The sequence below is a fragment of the Notothenia rossii genome (assembly GCF_949606895.1).
Source record: "Notothenia rossii genome assembly, chromosome: 5".
Lineage (NCBI taxonomy): Eukaryota > Metazoa > Chordata > Actinopteri > Perciformes > Nototheniidae > Notothenia > Notothenia rossii.
In genome coordinates, this window is record NC_136903.1 from 11901477 (window position 1) to 11919774 (window position 18298).

Sequence of the window (18298 nt, forward strand, 5' to 3'; positions counted from 1 at the left end):
ACCTGTGATTTAAAATGTGGGCTGATTAATCAGACTGCTATCAAGTCTCAGTTCAAGCGAGATGTTTCGATCAATCACGGCAAGCCAAAGGGGAGCGTACAGTGAGGCTCTAACAAATGGGAAGCAGAGGATGGGGAAAAAGGCATAGAGAAAGAGATAGATATGGCTTACTCCATGCTTCCAGCCATCAGCAGGAAAATGTTGTAGATGTGTGAGAAGATGAAGAGGAAGAGGATGGCGCTGAAGAACATGGTCATCCAGGAGCCATGATCCTCGCGGAACACTTTCAGGCGCAGGTATCGACCTAAAGGGAACATGACAAGGACACTGCTGTCAGGGGAGGTTCAAACAGCATGTCATTGGCTAACATGTATGGCTACGAAATGGAGATGAAAGTAAATAATGTCGATCAATAATGTCCTACTCTGTCAGACACGTGCCCTTTAGGCATTGAAATGAAGATAAAGGACCTCTTTAAGGTGCCACTTATATGGCCTTGGAAGTGTTATCCCAAGAAATTTCACCCGTCACCGTTTTATCAGCAATGGCGACAAAATATACTCCATATACACATTATTTCATCTGTTGGACACGCTGTCAGTTAAGAGGTGCTCGATTGTGTCTCATGAGGCGAGTTCTGCATGATTAGAGAGATTATTCAAACCTTTTATGACCCGTGGTTTCTTTTACTACAATCCTGGCTAGAAATCAAATTATGGAGAAATATCTCTCTGGCAGAGCATGACATTGATTCATATATGCAGCCCTCTGCACAAGAGCTAGGCCTCTGGTGGTGGCAGCAGAACTCATTAAGACAAAAAGCTTTATATTATTACTTTTAGCTCATTGTTGTACCCCGAAAAGACTACAGTTGGTGCTTTTAGCTCCTTTGTGGGAAGCGATGAATCTAATGACTAATGATTATTTTATTATTTTGGCTGCCCGGAATAAAGAAACATAAAAACATTTAGATCTTTAATTCAAGGGCTTACATTTTGTTCTGGTCGAGTAGCGTTATGAAAAACCATAACATAAGTACAGTTTACGGAAATAACATGTAATAGTCCTTGATCTACCTCCCACACTGCTTGTGTAACAGAAGCAATCTGCTTTTGGGGTGTTTGTACATTTTGGATGTTTTTTTTACCCACTTCTTTAAAACCTGCGTCACAAACGACACATGGTCAAGGTTCAAAAGCACTCAATCCCACATTTCCAATCAAGGTACTCTGCATACAGTACGTCCACACCCAAACCAAGATAACCTTGATTACATAACTATGACATCATCCTGGTTATTTTCTGATCCATCTCTGTAAGTTGAACACAGAGAATGAGTGCTCCTTTTAATGGACCATTCATTTATAATTTTCTGACTGAATATGAACTGAATATAAGCCTGGATGGTGTATGGTTTTTCTGCTTTCTAGACCACGACTGCACTGAGTGTTTTTATGTTTCCAAGAACTTCAGCAGTGACACATCTTCTGTGTGGCCAATCCTGTCACAGCATTCAGCAAACCTTCTTTCAGTGGTATCATATCAATAGTTCAAGTGTAATCAATTAAATATATTTTAATCAGTGTAAAAATACTGTAAAGATTGGGTGAGCCAAATGTATAAGCCAAAGCTTTTATTTAATTGTGCAAGAGGTTACATGTGGGATAACACAAGTATTCATTCAGAATCAAAGTACTTGGATTGGTCAAAAAACTTGAAATACATTTTTAATTTGAACACTCCTCATGCAGTGAACTGCAACCGGCAACAGCTTCAAGGTTACTCAATTCACTGAAATCCTCTATGAGTCATCTGAGCTATACACCTCTATTTCCACTAACACACACACACACACACACACACACACACACACACACACACACACACACACACACACACACACACACACACACACACACACACACACACACACACACACACACACACACACACACACACACACACACACACACACACACACACACACACACACACACACACAGAGACTCTCCCTATGCTTCTGCTCGCTGTGATCCGATGCCAGAAGCGGCCATCTTCCCAGGAACAACTCTTTGTTTTTCTCTCTTCCAGCTCAGTCAGCATCCCTTTGAGTTACAGCTCCTCTGAGAACTAATTGCGCGCAAACACACACACACACACACACACACACACACACACACACACACACACACACACACACACACACACACACACACACACACACACACACACACACACACACACACACACACACACACACACACACACACACACACACACACACACACACACACACACACACACACACACACACACACACACACACACACACACAGCAGAATGCTCCATTTATTTCCCCATTACAGCCTGGCTGGTTCACTCTTCAATAGTTTTACATGCTGTTCAATCTCAGCTTGCTCACTTTTAGTTTGTTTTATCCGCTGTGCACATAAAAACAAAGATGTTGAGATTCCTATGGAGATGGAGATCATTATTGGAGTTAAAGTGCAGTTTTAAAAAATGAACCTCATGTTCAAATATATCATGCATTAAAGGACTTGGTAAACATACAATCTGCAATATTAGTTTGAACGTTGGCGGTCACTTATGGCGAGCTTTAAGGAAGATAATATATACTTCAGTATTGTCTTCATAAAAAATTGTCAAGATCACATATTTTATTTTTTTAGCAAAAGTAAAGTGACCAAGTGTGAAACCACAGCATAAGTCTTGTATTTCAGGGCTCGTCACAGATGCATAATTGAATTGACTTGCATGGGTGAACTTAATTGCCTCCCGTGCCAATGAGCCCTGGCTTGGATGTCGGAGCACAGTGTGTATCAGCACATCTGACTTTTAAAGTAGCCGGCCAACGAGCATAGCCCTCCTCTCACAGCCTGTATGGGCAGAATTTAACTAGGGGGTGATTCAAGACTAGTCAGCCACACTGTTTGAGTCACTGCACCCCGACAGTAGAGGACCAGGATAAGGTGTGATTCACGAGCACTGCCTACTGCGAGGCTGAGCCTGGCAGGGGACAACAACAACGAACATGGACAACACAGCCACACACATTCACAGAAATGTAAAAATAACAAAAAACTGAAAAGCACACATCTTGTTATCTCTTTCTATCGTTGATTATCTCACCCTACAAACACATCCACTGGTACGGACCAAGCTCAAATCTAAATTCAGTTTGGATGCTAAATTTACACTATTTTGTATCACTCCTCTAATGCTATTTATAGTGTTTGGGATGAGATCATATCCACCTGTCTTCTAGTTGTTTCCAAATGAAAATCAAACATGAAGCTGTGTCTCCATCTAGTGGTGATAAACGGACCCACACCAGAGAGCTGAGCAGTAGGTACAGACAGATATGCAGCATACAGATAAGCACAGTGTACCTACAGTTAATATAAGGTGTCCTGTTTTTTGGTTGGTTCTTTCATAGAATCAGAGTCTATGGAAAACAGCTTTATACCATTTGAGGGCAGCTAGTGCTAAGGTAATCCTTGTTTCTGGAATCATTTTCAATGATGTAGCCTATTCTATTGCCTCTATATGCTATGGATTAGCATAAGGAGGCTATAGAGTTGGCCCATTTCTCTTAAAACGAATGACTACACCGCACACAATAATGTTAGTTTAGTATAAACCACAATACTTTAAAACAACAATGAATGAACCAATGAACAGACGTTGTGTAAATGCATCGTTTGGTCATGAGGATACATTGCAGTGTTGCAGAAGAGTCACCAGACATTATATTCTGCACTCAATAAGTAAGGATAAGAACCTGCCAGGATACTACCTTTGCAACTACTGAACAGGATTCCAAAAAATCAGCAGATATGTCATATATTTTGAGAACAAATATGAAATGGGCTTTCAGTGGCTTTTATACACTCAGATTTAAGTTTATTATGTACAACTATTTATAACCTTCAATAATTTATAGCAAGGCCTGTAACTTCTTTTAGATTTCTATTCAGTCCAGACAAACTGAATACATCATGGTTTCCTGTTGGATAATGAGATCACATGCACTATTACTGGGAAAGGCTATATGATTACCAGATGTATAGGAGTAATCCACTCACAGGACAAACAGAATCCCTGAAATCAGTCAAACACCTGCACTGGTGCACACAGATAGACAATAATTGAAGGTCTAGGATGTATTAACAGTGTGGTTTGTTTAATCCTCTGTTTCCTGTATCACACACACACACACACACACACACACACACACACACACACACACACACACACACACACACACACACACACACACACACACACACACACACACACACACACACACACACACACACACACACACACACACACACACACACACACACACACACACACACACACACACACACACACACACACACACACACACACACACACACACACACACACACACACACACACACACACACACACACACAGGTAAGGCAGTGCCCCAACACATCCTGACAGATGAGAAGCACAGAGCAGGTGGAGGAGGAGTGAAGGCGAGCGGAGATGTGATCAGCGTCTCCATTCATCATGGTACTGCTCTTCAACAGCAACAAGTCTCACACAGCTGAAGGAGGTAAGTACAAACTGAACTCTATGATTTCATATCAAACACTTCTTATTCTAATTGCCTGTTCAAATAACATCAATACTATCTACATTACAAAGCAGAATGACTTTAGAAAATGTTCACTTGCTGTGAATCTGAATAATAAAAGTGCCTAAATACTTAACTTCATCTTCAAAAAATAGGTAATCAAAATTGTTTTGTCTTGATGTGGGATCTAACATGATAGGTTGAAATGTGCTTAATTGTTAAGATCTGCTTGGCTGAACAAAATGAATCCATTATTTGTGATTCAGTGCAAACAGAGGCAGACATATTGGAGCCAATAGATCAACAGTAGGCAGGTTTCATTGTTCAGCAGACAACAGCCGCTTCCTGGACACACTGTTGACGCTCAGAGACTATAGAGACTGTAAACTCAAAAAGGCCCTGGGAGAGGGTGGGTGAACATATCACATTTAAAGTGCGCAGAGCAGGGCTTACAGGCACAGCCTATAGAACAGACTACAACCTACATTATTCTAAAAGTTATTCTAATATTGAAAATAATATCTATGGTATCATAGAGCTTAATGTTCAGAAAGTACATGGTATAAAACATGTGATTACCAACCTTGCTTTTACAGAATTATGTATAGTTTCATTTATGTGGAGAGAGAACAGAGTCACACTCACTTCTTCATGCATGTATTTAGACTGTTGCTAACTCCACAGTATTATGCATTAAGTGCACAAAAGTTCACAATAATGTATTCATGAGTCAAATTAGTGTATTTACTGTAAATGAACATAGCTGGCAGGTGTTAAATGCTGTATACGTTAACAGGAACACTTTAGCAGATGTGTTTGACTGGATTTCGTGGGTGTTAAACTGCACTCAACAATTTGTTTTAAGTAAATCTTAATTTACTTGTTAAAGCGATTATTATTCATTTTATTATGCGGCATTGTATAACGTATTCCATTGCTCTGAAATAACTTTGACAAAGACAAGTACTCTAGAAACATTTTAAGTCTGAAAGACATGGAGAAACAACTAATCATTACTAAGCATTACAGAACGTTTGCTTACCAGTGTTTGTTCAACTAAACTATGCCTTATATTCAAACAGTCACTTGATTTTTATTTTTCAACCAATTCACAAAATAATATCTTTGGAATATATCCAAACACAAACTTCTGTTTAAAGTCCAATGTTTTCATTTCCTACGATCTGCAATATCTGCACAGTGGTTGAGGTTAGTGAAAGTGAGTTAGGAAATAAACTATACAGTTAAGGTACGGTTACACAACCAGAAGACCCGATGTAAGTAAGGCAATAATGCTGATATGGTTTAATAATAAGAAAGAAAAATAAACATTAATGGAGATCTCTGCAGGATTTCCACTCTCCTGCATAGGATTCAAAAGTGCTGCACGCCCGTCCACCACCCCATCCTTTATATTGCTTACTATAGTGCTTTGTTGGTTAGTACAAAACATTGGCATTGTACTGAAAATATAAGGTGCAGATTCAAATGTTGAAGTACTTCCTGATGATACTGGGCTGCTGTTTCACAATATATCTCTCAATTTTCAACACATCAATATATTAAGAATTAAGTTGCATAACTGCCTCTACTCCCTGTCCTTAAATCCCAGAGGTGCTTCTGGAGTTCCTGAACCGGTCGACAGTATTCTGCAGCCAGTTTGAGAATGGTCGGTGGTACTGCTACATCCTCCTGGTTCTCTTTACCTTTGCCCTTCCTGTCGGGATCCTGGGAAACATCGCAGCTATAATCAACTACTCCTGCTTCAGGAAAACATCGAGCACTAGCAATATTTTCCTGTTTAACCTGGCCCTGTGCGACTCGGCCTGGATCCTCACCCTCCCCTTCACCCTCTACTTTACATTCCAGAGGCCCCACCTCAAAGGCATACATATATTCTGCCAGTTCAAAAAGGTCTCCTTCAACATCAACATATACGGTAGCATCCTCTTTCTCACGCTCATCAGCTTCGATCGCTACGTCGGGACGGTGCATCCAATCAGCTCTCTCCGCTGGTGGGATGTGGGTAAAGCCAAACTGTGCTCAATTTGCACCTGGGTCACGTTGGTACTTGCTTCCATTCCCGACTTATTTGTAACTTTTGCTATTCAGAGAGAAGAAAACATCAGTGTGTGCATGGACCACATCCAGGGCCCTTTTATCTATGTCAAGACAATCACCATTATCAGAACCATCATAGGCTTCCTGCTTCCATTCAGCGTCATGTTGGCCTGTTACATAAAGACAGTTCGTGTTTTGAGGGGTCTCCCGAGAGGTAGAACGCACAGAGGAGCCCAGCGTGCCGGAGGGAAGCCCCTTCGGCTCATCACTGCCGCCATACTAGTCTTTGCTGTTTCTTTCATGCCTTACCACGTTATGATTGTCACCCTGGTGTTCACGAGGATCAATAACCAGGTCACACCTACCAACGTCCTGTACGCCTCCTATGAGTTCTTTGAGGCCATATGCAGTGTGAGCAGCTGCCTGGACCCGGTGGTGTACATTGTGGCAAGTGAGCAGTTCCAGAGGAAGCTGCTGGCCTTAAAAAGAGACCGATACAGGAAGCTGTGCTGCAGAGCTAACAGGAGGGTCGGGGTGATTGGGTGAATCTAATGCTTGAATGTTTTACTAGTTAACCTGTTTGTGTCCTTGTTACACCTGTGCCACTGGAAGATATTAATGGGAATATTATGATGACCTGTGTATGCTGGTAAATTGCACTGTTATGGAACTATAACACGTAGAATAAGAGTCAATCAGCATTTCATTCTCATTTTTGCTTTGCAATTGTACATACAGTAGTCTGAACACATGTAGGGTTGCAACTAACACACTTTTCATGATCAGTTATTCTGTTTAGTAGTTGCTTGACTAACAGTATTGTCAATATATTTAAGAAAACTGTAACAAATGCCCATTATAATTCTGGCTAAAGTGGATATTTTCATTTTGGTTTTTTCTCCCAGCCATCAGTCCATCACCAAAATAATTTAAACTTTGAAATATCAAACAGCAATTATCAAGATCTCATATTCGCTGTTATCGCTGAATGTTGGTTATTTTGGTTTAATTGATGACAAAAAATGATTAGCACATTGCCCAATTATTAATTAACAGTAGATTAAATTCAAATTTATGTTCAATTATTTTTGAAAAATGCACTGATTTGATCACATATACAGACATGTAAAAAATGAAAGGAACATCTGAATAAATGGGAGCAGAACTGTAACAAATGTAGACGCTTCAATACAGGACAAAACACAAGATGTTACCCTTTAATTGTTTCCCATCATTAACACTACTGTATGTGAGTCGAGGCTCTGCACCTGTATTACAACAGGCAATCACAGGAGAATGAATACATGGTCCTATCATTTATTTGCGATGGTGTTGTGATTAACTGCTGTTATAGTCTTATCCAAACAATACTGCAAAACACTCATCAACACATTTTGACTGTAGTGCAGTGAACTGGAAAACACATGGAAAATGTGATGCAAATGAACAATGAAAGAACTAAACACCAAGCCTTGATGAACCAAAACATGGCTCATGTTTGGTCCACCGTAAATGATTCATTATATCCATATTGATTTTAAACTATAGATAGCACTGTCTTTCGAATGCAATCACTGCTCCTTCTTTTCAACTCAAGGGCACCTTGATCTATTTTAGGTTTCAGTACGCAGCTCTACTGTTTCCTGTTTTGATTTGAATCATCAAAACAACACTCTTGCCCTCCTTAGGGACCCTAATGAATCTGCCCCGTCAGACACAGAAAGATTTAACACTGCCAGGATCTTTGCATCTGCACACGAGCATCCCTATTCATCACACATCTGCTGGGCCGCAGCATCACAGGGTGGTTAGGGAACAGCCATGACTACGGCCACGAGCCTCTCCTAAGCTGAGTCTGTAACTAAGAGTCTGGATAATAAATCAGAGCTGGAAAGAGACAACACAGCTGCCTCCCCCAGCAGACTGCAGCTATAGACCCAAGCAGCTGGCTCCTGGGCCACTGAACTCCTGTACCTGCTCCTGTAACATCACTTCATTATGTTATTGATGGCCAGGCTCCAGACCAAAGGAGTCATCCATTTCAGGTAAATAAGCAATTTCCTTTTGGCTGGTTTCTTTTGTTTGGGAGCTCTTGCCATTATTGCTCTGTGTATTTATCTCCCTCTCTGACGTGCAAGCACCTTTAGGTTTGATCCTTTACTGCAAGCTCATGGAAGTTTACGGGACAAGATAAGCATATTAACAATGTCTTTGTGAAAATGAAAAATGATTCATAAAATGGTAAAATATCTGTTTCAATGGTTTTATGTTGTACTCATAAGTATTTGGAATGATTTGTGCTCAACTACGAAAGATAAAAACCCAACTGTCCAACTTGAATTCAGACGTGGAGGCAGTGCAAGGCTGCAAACACGATGCTGACATATCATCTGATTGATAGACTGTTGGAAAATATTTGTTATATACTCATTCAGCAGACAAGAAGCAATCATTGTGAGTCTTGTTTGTGGACAGTTTGTAAATTGAATTCCAAAACTCATACTTATTTTATCCTATTTTGATCCTGGGGAAGTTATCTGTGGTTTTATCTACAAAGTAATCCATTATAGATAGACACAAGCTAGTATCTTACTTGTTAACTGTGTCTGCCGTTTGATGCTAAGCAGACTGTGTACAATACAAAATGCTATTGCTGGAAACCAGGCTGAGAAGAGCAGTGAATCTGAACCTCACACAGCTGCCGCACAGAATAAGACAAGCATAAATCTAGGCTGCAGGGGCACAGCAGAGCACAAACACCAGAGCAATAATACATTATTTACAGAGGAGGGGGGCAGCCTCTGAGGCTCCTAATATAGACTGATCGGCTACTGAAGGACAGTGTAAATCATGCAGCTCTACGGGGTATCATGAGGTTGCTGAAGGCTGAATAGTCATGAGGTTGATAATTATGCAGATAACTGCTGATCAGCTGTATAGATCAGCCCGGGTCACAGAGCTTTTTGTGGATTACTTTGCAATACAATGTAAAGATTCAAGAACGGGGTAAATGTATATAGTCAAATAGATGCAGAATCAAATATACACCTAAATGATTAATCAAAAAGACAATCAACAGAATAATCAATAATACATAGTTAATTGTCCTCTTTATGTTACAGAAAAGCAAACTATTATTACAATATGGTTTAAATGTTTGATGTCTTATTCCAAACCGACATCACTTACATGTTATTGTATTATTATTATTATAGATATTAAATAATGTTAAAGTCTCTTAACATTGCTTTGATGGTACATTCAACATTTATTAGCATTGTGATGACATGACTGAGATAGATGGCTCTCGCTTTTAGATAATCATTTCAACACAAAATACACAAAGAAAAAGGTCTGCCACCTATTTGTAAATTAACAGTTTAGTTTGTTTCATTTCCGGATATTATTTCCTTAAGCCAAAAGGTGTCATTATAAAAGTGTAGTTCAGTAGTTTCTACTTAACTAGAACATATTTAATTTGCCATGATATAAAAGAAACAGAGAAGCTGCAAATGTTTGTCACTGGATTGGTGATTAAAACATTATCATAATCCTTGCTGATTAATTTCCCGATGATAAATTAAAAGACTAATTGTTTTTGCACTAGTATAAATAGACACAGAGACATTAATTCAGTACACACACACACACACACACACACACACACACACACACACACACACACACACACACACACACACACACACACACACACACACACACACACACACACACACACACACACACACACACACACACACACACACACACACACACACACACACACACACACACACACACACACACACACACACACACACACACACACACACACACACACACACACACACACACACACACACACACACACACACACACACACACACACACACCTTTGACCCGCAGCCACACAGTGCTGTACATAAGCCATTGCAGCCTTTGCGCGGCACAGTAATAACATATGACAGAACCCAGATGGCATCCTGCGGGCTACACTCATCAAGATCAGGGAAAGGGGACGAGAGGCACTCCAACAACAGAGCAACCAATGACATATCTCATATTTGTACACACACACACACACTAATATGAACAGCTCTGAGATCAACGGAGGCAGGCTTTCACATTATCGTCACCTTTTCCTGTGCTGTTCACACTGCTCTGGAGCCTCAAATGACTCCTTCAAGTGAAGAAGAGCGATCAGCATTTGATTGAATGTGGTAATAACATGCAAAGTAGGGCCTAATCCTGTTAGGGTGGCGTTCCAGATGACTCAGAATTACCCTTCAATTTACCTTTCAGAAGTTTCAAAACCTTGGAGAGAGAAAGGTGAATGTCTTATGCTAATTTGATGAGTGAGAAGCAGTTTCACTTTTCCAATTATGGAGATGGGGTAGTTATTTACAGCGAGGAAGGCCCATGATATTAGTGCTGTGGTGCTATGGTGATTCATCTCCTCAGAAATAAACTATGAGGCATTTGTTATGAATGTTGGACATGTCACTGCAATATATTAGATGGTAACACCTGTACCATAGCGTTTTTCAAGGGCCTTGTCTATACAAATGTATTTAGCAGGTGAGCTCATTACTTTTAGTTTTCTTTCTAGGGAAAATGGTGGAGTGAAAATGGTCTGGGGCATGAGAAATATTGCACAAATTGATAAATTGCTGCAGGGGGATACGTTTTTCCTTTTGTTTTGGACCACCGTAAGAAAGAATCCATACTGCCTATTCTGGACAGATCTTAGTGGTCTTTTTACTTAACAAAGCTAAACATTATCCCAGCTGTAGCTTCATATTTAACAGTCAGATTTTAAAAGGAGGGTGATTGATCTTCTCATCCAAATCTTGGCAAGAATGTGTGATTAATATTCATTTCAGGTATCAGGTTGGGTACAACTTTAAATGTCAAAGGAATTCATATCTTTTATCCCAGCATCATTTGACCAGTAGTGCTTTTATTGTGTTGTTATCATCTCATGAATACTCAGTCAAGTTTTAAGCATCCTTTGCTGTCAAAATATTTAACATCTGACAACTGTAATTAAATACTTTTTTTTTTTTTTTTTTTTTTTATAAATAATTCTTAAAATTCAGCTCAGATGTTCAAATATTTGTATGTAGGTTTTGACCAGCGCATTTTTACTTGTTTTTCAGCCTCACTTTTAGACTCTTAGTTTTTCAAATCAGGCCTAATGAGTCCTTGATTTTATGAACACTGCACTAAAAAGGACAACATATTTGTGTACTGCAACAAAGTCCTTAATCACGATCATCCCAAAGGAGTATCGGCCTTCAAATTCTAAAATATGGCACTAATCTAGGGCTGAACGCAAACAACTACACATAAAACAAAATAGACAGCTTCCAGACCTTACATTTAATACAAATGCTTAATGACAGCTAGTCTCCCTCTGAATGACCAGAAGTCATTGGCTACCGCCCCCTCCATTAGAGAGCACACGTAGCCTTGAGTGGTGGGAAAGAACAGCATAGGTTGTTTCTTGAACCTCAAATGTTGTCTTAAATCACATAATCTGTCACAAGCTATTCATACAGAGCATAATCCTGTGCACCTCTGCTCACTGTAAATAGCAACATGACTGGAGAACGTAAATGGATAGAAGGATTGCAAAGAAACCATCATGTGACAACTGGATTAACATTTGTGTGGGTTTTCTGGGAGAGAAAATCATAAATTGTGCCAAAAACGGGGGGAAAAGAAAAACACTAAATAGCTAGAGGCAGGAGGAGGTATAATTCACTGCAGAAGGATTTCCAGGCCATCATAAATGATAAATGACGCTGGCGATGTGTCAGCTCTCAAAAACAATGTCAGACTTTGGACAAATTGAAATGAAGTTGAGTATAGCTTCAAACAGAATGAGCGTGAAAATGACTCTGGTTATGCAATGGTTTGTGAAATGGAATCCGAATAACACATTATTGAAAAGTAACCGCGGAAATTACTTTGAACCTTCCCAAACTCTGATTTCAGAGTGCTTTTCTCCAGGTATTAAAAGCTTTGCATGGACCGTGTTCCTATCCAGAAGTGTTTCCACTGCCTGCCTGCCTACATATCAGAGTGCAGAAGAGATATATTGTATAGAGATCTACAAACACATGACTTGCAGGATGTGGGCCTGTGTGACAGATCTATAATAGATGATAGATTTTACAGTAGGCTGGTGCTATAGCATGCTCTTAGGCCTTACCTGGGCTGGGATTACATAACTGCCTCACTGAAATGTTGTGGAGGACACATCTCTCCTCTCCAACTCTCAACAATCTCTTTCCCTCTCCACCACAGATTCACTGCATCTGTGTGATTAGAAACACACACATGGACCTTTTCTCTCACACGATCGCTCACACAAACACAACATATCACCACTCTTTCGCAGTTACAAACACACACCCACACACAGAACCACAAACCATCTGTTTGGAGGCTTGTTGAAGTGCATTAGCCGTACCTAGCTGCAGGAAGAGCGGCACTCTTCCTGTCCTCTATACACTCAAGCAAATGGAAGTATATAAACCCTGATCCTGACACACTGTAAAACCTCACTGAGAGCTACCTCTCAGCTGTCATGAGCGGAGCAATACGGCACACTATTGACAGGAAAATGTGCTTCGTTTGTGTGACATTTAAATGATGCCCACGACTAAAAATACAACTGTAAAATGGGTCACTTCATCTAAATGAACACAAATACAATGTTTCCTCACTAAGCTGTACTGGTAACGTTTTATTGTTGCGGTTTTGTTTTTATAATGATTGATTATGCGCAAAAGTTTGTGTTTCCAGAAACAGTATCCCTGTTACTTTGGATAATCTGCATACCATGCAGTTCAGAACCTGTTCAGTGGATAATACAGAGTAGCGCAGACTTTGGTTATGATGTTATCAGGTAACCAGCCGAGGCACCACAACCATAACCGTGTTACATTTCTGTCAAGGTATAGATTTAAAAGGAAAAAAAAAACTGGATACAATATGTTATTAGTCAGTTAGAGACTAGTTGGATAGCTTTTACCCCCCACTTAAAGTGTATCTGCTAGTGCGAAGCTAAGCTAATCATACCCTAGTTTTAGCTTCACAATACGAGTAGATATGGGTATGGTATCAATTTATTAGCACTAGCTCTGAGCAAGAAAGCACATTGCCCAAAATATCAAACCAAACCAAAAATATCTGCATGGATGGATAGATAAAACTATTCTTATGTATGTTGGGTAAAGTTACCATTTTCTTCTATATTTATTAACATCACGGATCAGTGTTTCTCAACCTTGTCTGACTGGTGACCCTGTTATTAGGACCAAAACATTGTTTGTCTTGTGACGGTCTCATATTTCAGAGCTATTTTGACATAAAACTATACCAAATATACCTCTCTAACTCAATCCAAGGACCCTGTTTGTTTACAGGATCAAATAACCCTATGTGGAGAGACAGAACAGCTGTGATTATCACTTCCAGCAACTGTCCACCATTTGCAGGAAAATCATGTGTCCTTAAAGCTATTTTCCATTTCTGTATTTGCACAATATCATGTCACTATGCACTCATGGCTTTCTATTTATGCTCAGAGAAGATGATCACTCAGGGAACTAACCCCCCTCTCGATCTTTCTCTCTGCCCTCCAATTATAGTCATTAATGGTTCATACCAAGGAGATAAGCCAGGGTGGCCAATATTATCCCGCCCGAGTGAGTTGTGAAGTGACTATGAAATGAAATGCATGAGTGGAATAGGAAGCTGTTTAAAACAAATGACGGGCTGATGAGATTGGAGTCACGGCCTTATGAGAGGAGAGTAAATGGAAAGAGTCAGGCTGTCAAGAGAGTGAGAAGAGAGAGGAGGTCGGGCTTGTAGGAATAAGTGAGAAAGAAGAGGAAATGCATTAAAGAGGTGTGATAGGTCGAGGAAGTGAGCAACACAACGACTGAAACACCTCAAATATGACAGGTGTTGTTTTTCAGAGGCTCTTTCATAGCAGGAAAGTGTGTGTATTCAAACACATATATGGGTTGCATTCAATTGAATGATATCATAGTCCTGATAGTATGAATGCTTTTGTCTTTACTTGACTATTTGCCCTACCCTTAAAGAGCACCCCATTTTTTTACTTCAACATCCCCTTGTTTTTCTTCTCAAAAGTAGCATTCCCTATTTTTCTTTATATAAATCTGAATTTTCATTATTGTTTCACTTCTTTACATTTAAAGACCCAGAATGGTTTCTCATGTCTAAGCTTCCTATCGCAAATAAACATAACAACTTGAATAAAAGTACTGGTGCTTTGTTTGTGTTTTCTTGATGTTCACTCTGCATATGCATCTTAAAAAGGGTAGAGTGGGTGTGAGTAGGTTGTGCACCATTACAAAAGGTTAAGCTCCAAAAAGGTAGAGCGCCACTGAGCAGATAAAAAGCAGGACAAATAGACCATAAAACCAAGCAAGACTTCTACGAGTGTTTTGAATGAATAGCATCAACTTGGGATTTAGAAATGGTGATAATGTATTTTAATATATGTAATGACTGGTAGTTGCACCCCTATACAAATTAGAGAGAAATAAAATATGAAACTATTCAAAAATACAGTTTGACCCAGTTCTAATGAGTTCTAATGATAAGTGAGTCGAAGAGAGTTTTATGAGGGAGAGGAATGTGTGCAGGAGCATAATTATGAAGATGTGAGACGATTGTTAATACATGAGAAATGCCTTTTATTGCATTAATATTTGAGAAATGTGGAGAATGAGTGTAAGGTGCTTTAACTGGTGACACCCGCCAGAAAAAATCATTCAGGAGGAATGTTTCCTCCGTCAGTAAAGCCATTACTCTGCACATTCCCCTGAATTAATGTGTGCATAACTTACCAAAGAGCTGGCGGTGGAATATAAACTTCCCAGCTAACATGCCGGTGATAATGGCCAGTATCCAGCATATTACTTTCAGGGCGTTCCATTCGAGGCCCGGGTACTTGTTGAACAGGAAGGAGAAGCAGTTGCCCACCACAATCATATGGGCCTCTGTCTGACTGTGAGAGATGGGGTCTTCCGCAAAGATGAGGAAGTTAAAGAAGGTGACCAGGTAGGCCACGATGAGACGCGACCACGGGTGCTGGAAATAGTAGCGGAAACGGGCATCTATTTCCATCCTGCTGAGCCCCCCAGCCACACTACACCTGGGAGTCAGAGAGGGAGAGAGGGTGAGAGAGAGAAAGTCACATTTCAGTCAGATTACATTATACTCAAATCAGCACGGCAGATTAGAGTGAAACATCCCTCCGATTGAGATTAGTGTTCGGAGTGTAACTGAGGTTTGGGAGAGATTGTGAGATTATGCTAAATTCAGACAACTCTGTGCAGCAGCAGTGCCAACAATGCACCTACACAGAGATGTCTTAGTGCAGAGACAGGCTTTCACGTCAACGCAAAGATTATCACACAAACATGTCAGAGAGGGCTTGATCCGTCTGGATGGGGATGCCATGACAGCAAAGAATCAGGTGCATGAAAACAGGTTGAACTTTTGAAAAGTTGAATGTGTTAGCTGAGCTCACAACTTAACAAAAAGCTGAACAAAGATTAAGCCTTTTAAAAACTACATTCTTCAGTCAGAAAAACAGGTTGAAGTTTAGTGTCATACCTGGATAAGGTAGAATCTTGAAGTGCTTAGCTGTAAAGCGCTGGCTCTTGAAAAGGCTTATCCTCTCAGCCTGTCTACTCTGTGCTCCCCCCAGAAAAAGTGTGGCAGCATTACACTTATGCTCTGTTGGGGAACACCTGCCAAGCAGAGGCAGCGCTTGGAGTAACTTCCCAACAGTCCCCCCCCCTCTGCATTCTTAAAGCCCACACACGACACCCATCGACTTCACTCTGAACTCCCTCGCTGTAGCCCTTTGTGACTGGTCTGACTTTGCTCGACTGAATTCCCCAAACCAGTTCACTGCTTTGACACAGTTTCCCAAAATACCCCACAGTGGGAATATTAGATGATGTAACGTCTCCAGAAATAGAGCTGCCAAAGTGAAACCCCCATGTGGCTATTACATTTCACCAGCACCATGTTTTATCTTGTCATTCGGATACTTGCCACCTTGGGTCTTGCTAAACCAGTGATTCCATACACACTTAATCTTCAGTGAAATGCTTGATTCGTTTTCTGCCTTTATCCCATTATACACATGAGGGGCAGTTGTGACATGGGACCTGTACCCAGTTTGAGGCCAATGCAGAGTCCCAAACAGGCATGGAGAGGGACTCAGCTGGCACCCAAAGGACACCGATGAATACAGGAAGAAAACATGCAAATAATATCCAAAAAGGACTCATCAACCTGGGGGCTGACAATGATGGACATGCATTTGAGATTGCAGTAGAATCTGCAAGAACTTTGATATCCTAATCACCGTTATTATCATCTTGCTCATGGTAGGGTACATCCTCTAAACTCCCTGGCTTTTCCTCTAAACCATGTAAATTACTGGCCCAATAGACCTAAGTGCTGCCTGCAGGAAATACACTGAGTGGTCCGTCAATTCGGGCCAAATCTGTCAATTCCTGAATGGACTACCGTGTAAAGAGCATAAGTCTGTGACCACACACATCCCCTCTAATGTCACAAGAGCGATGACGCCAAATGTCACATCGCCGACCTCACGTATCTCACAGATAACACAGGCTTGACTGGAATTATCTGATTACACAACTTTAATATCGGTGCTCCAAGATACATCTGGGACGGCCGAAATTCGTGCAGACCTTACCTGCTTGCAACTCGGTAATATAATGTGTGCATGTGCGGTGGATCAGCGTCATGAACGCACCTGCTCCACGCCGTCGTTGCTTTCAGTCGACAGCCGGGACAAGACGCCCCGCTCCCGCACGGCTCTCCTGTCACATCAAGCCGACAGCGGCGCTCTAATCATCCCAAAAACGAAAGGATGCGGGAGGGTTTTTGTGGAGGGATTATCCATGCGACCTGTTGTTGGTGTACGACAGAGGCATCCCCAAATCCTCTGCCATTGTGCTGGAGCGTCCATGCGCCGGGCGGGCTAGCTGAGCCGGGCGGTGCTTCGTCAGCAGGTTCCCGCCGGGCGGTGCTGTTTCTGGGCTGTGAACGGGACGCTGCTGCTGTACAGAGGATGGAGATGGCTGGATCCACACAGCACGCATAGCATCTGTGCAACGCAATGTAGCCAACACATTATTCACCAGCGTCAAGCGAGATACAGTTCAAATATAATACTTCCGCTTTCACATTTCAAAGTAAAACGTGATAAAAAAAAACGTTTGTCAATTAACCTACATAGATATATACAGTATTGGCATGTGCTTACTTATTTTAATGCATTTTATTTTATTTGGGTTTCACATATTCTTGTTATAATTTAGTATTTTATGACTAAAATAAAATGCAATTAATTATTGTTATTATTATTATGATACATAATGCTGTTTGTTTTTTTCCTGTAGGCATAGATACACACAAAGCCTGTATATTGTTGTTTAAAGGTTGACATTCCATTAACAAACGAGTGTTGGTTATTTGTTTTACCATTTTATTGAAATAAACATTAGAACATTTAAA

At 40.6% G+C, this 18298-nt stretch overlaps 2 protein-coding genes across 3 annotated transcripts in view; one reads left to right on the forward strand and one right to left on the reverse strand.

Annotated features, from left to right (window-relative positions):
- The window catches only part of tmem117 (transmembrane protein 117), a 42620-nt gene that overhangs the window by 22846 nt on the left and 1476 nt on the right, over nt 1–18298 (reverse strand). The window contains exons 2-4 of one of the 2 annotated variants that reach the window (XM_079683540.1): nt 17535–17888; nt 15583–15890; nt 172–304 (exon numbers count right to left, since the gene is read on the reverse strand). In XM_079683540.1, the coding sequence (XP_079539666.1) occupies nt 172–304; nt 15583–15862 (413 nt within the window). In that variant the 5' untranslated portion in view covers nt 15863–15890; nt 17535–17888. Of the gene's footprint in view, nt 1–171; nt 305–15582; nt 15891–16354; nt 16773–17534; nt 17889–18298 lie in introns of those variants that run through there. The other variant, XM_079683541.1, reaches the window with a different exon arrangement.
- On the forward strand, nt 4435–10342 carry LOC307040577 (P2Y purinoceptor 1-like). Its single transcript, XM_079683552.1, has 2 exons — nt 4435–4609; nt 6243–10342. The coding sequence occupies exons 1-2, from the start codon at nt 4564–4566 to the stop codon at nt 7235–7237; spliced, it is 1041 nt and encodes a 346-aa protein (XP_079539678.1). The 5' UTR covers nt 4435–4563; the 3' UTR covers nt 7238–10342.

Bases quoted from the DNA above. Each gene is read 5' to 3' on its own strand.
- LOC307040577 (XM_079683552.1), top strand. From the start codon at position 4,564: ATGGTACTGCTCTTCAACAGCAACAAGTCTCACACAGCTGAAGGAG. The intron at 4,610-6,242 runs GTAAGTACAAAC...CTTAAATCCCAG, and splicing joins GTCTCACACAGCTGAAGGAG to AGGTGCTTCTGGAGTTCCTG.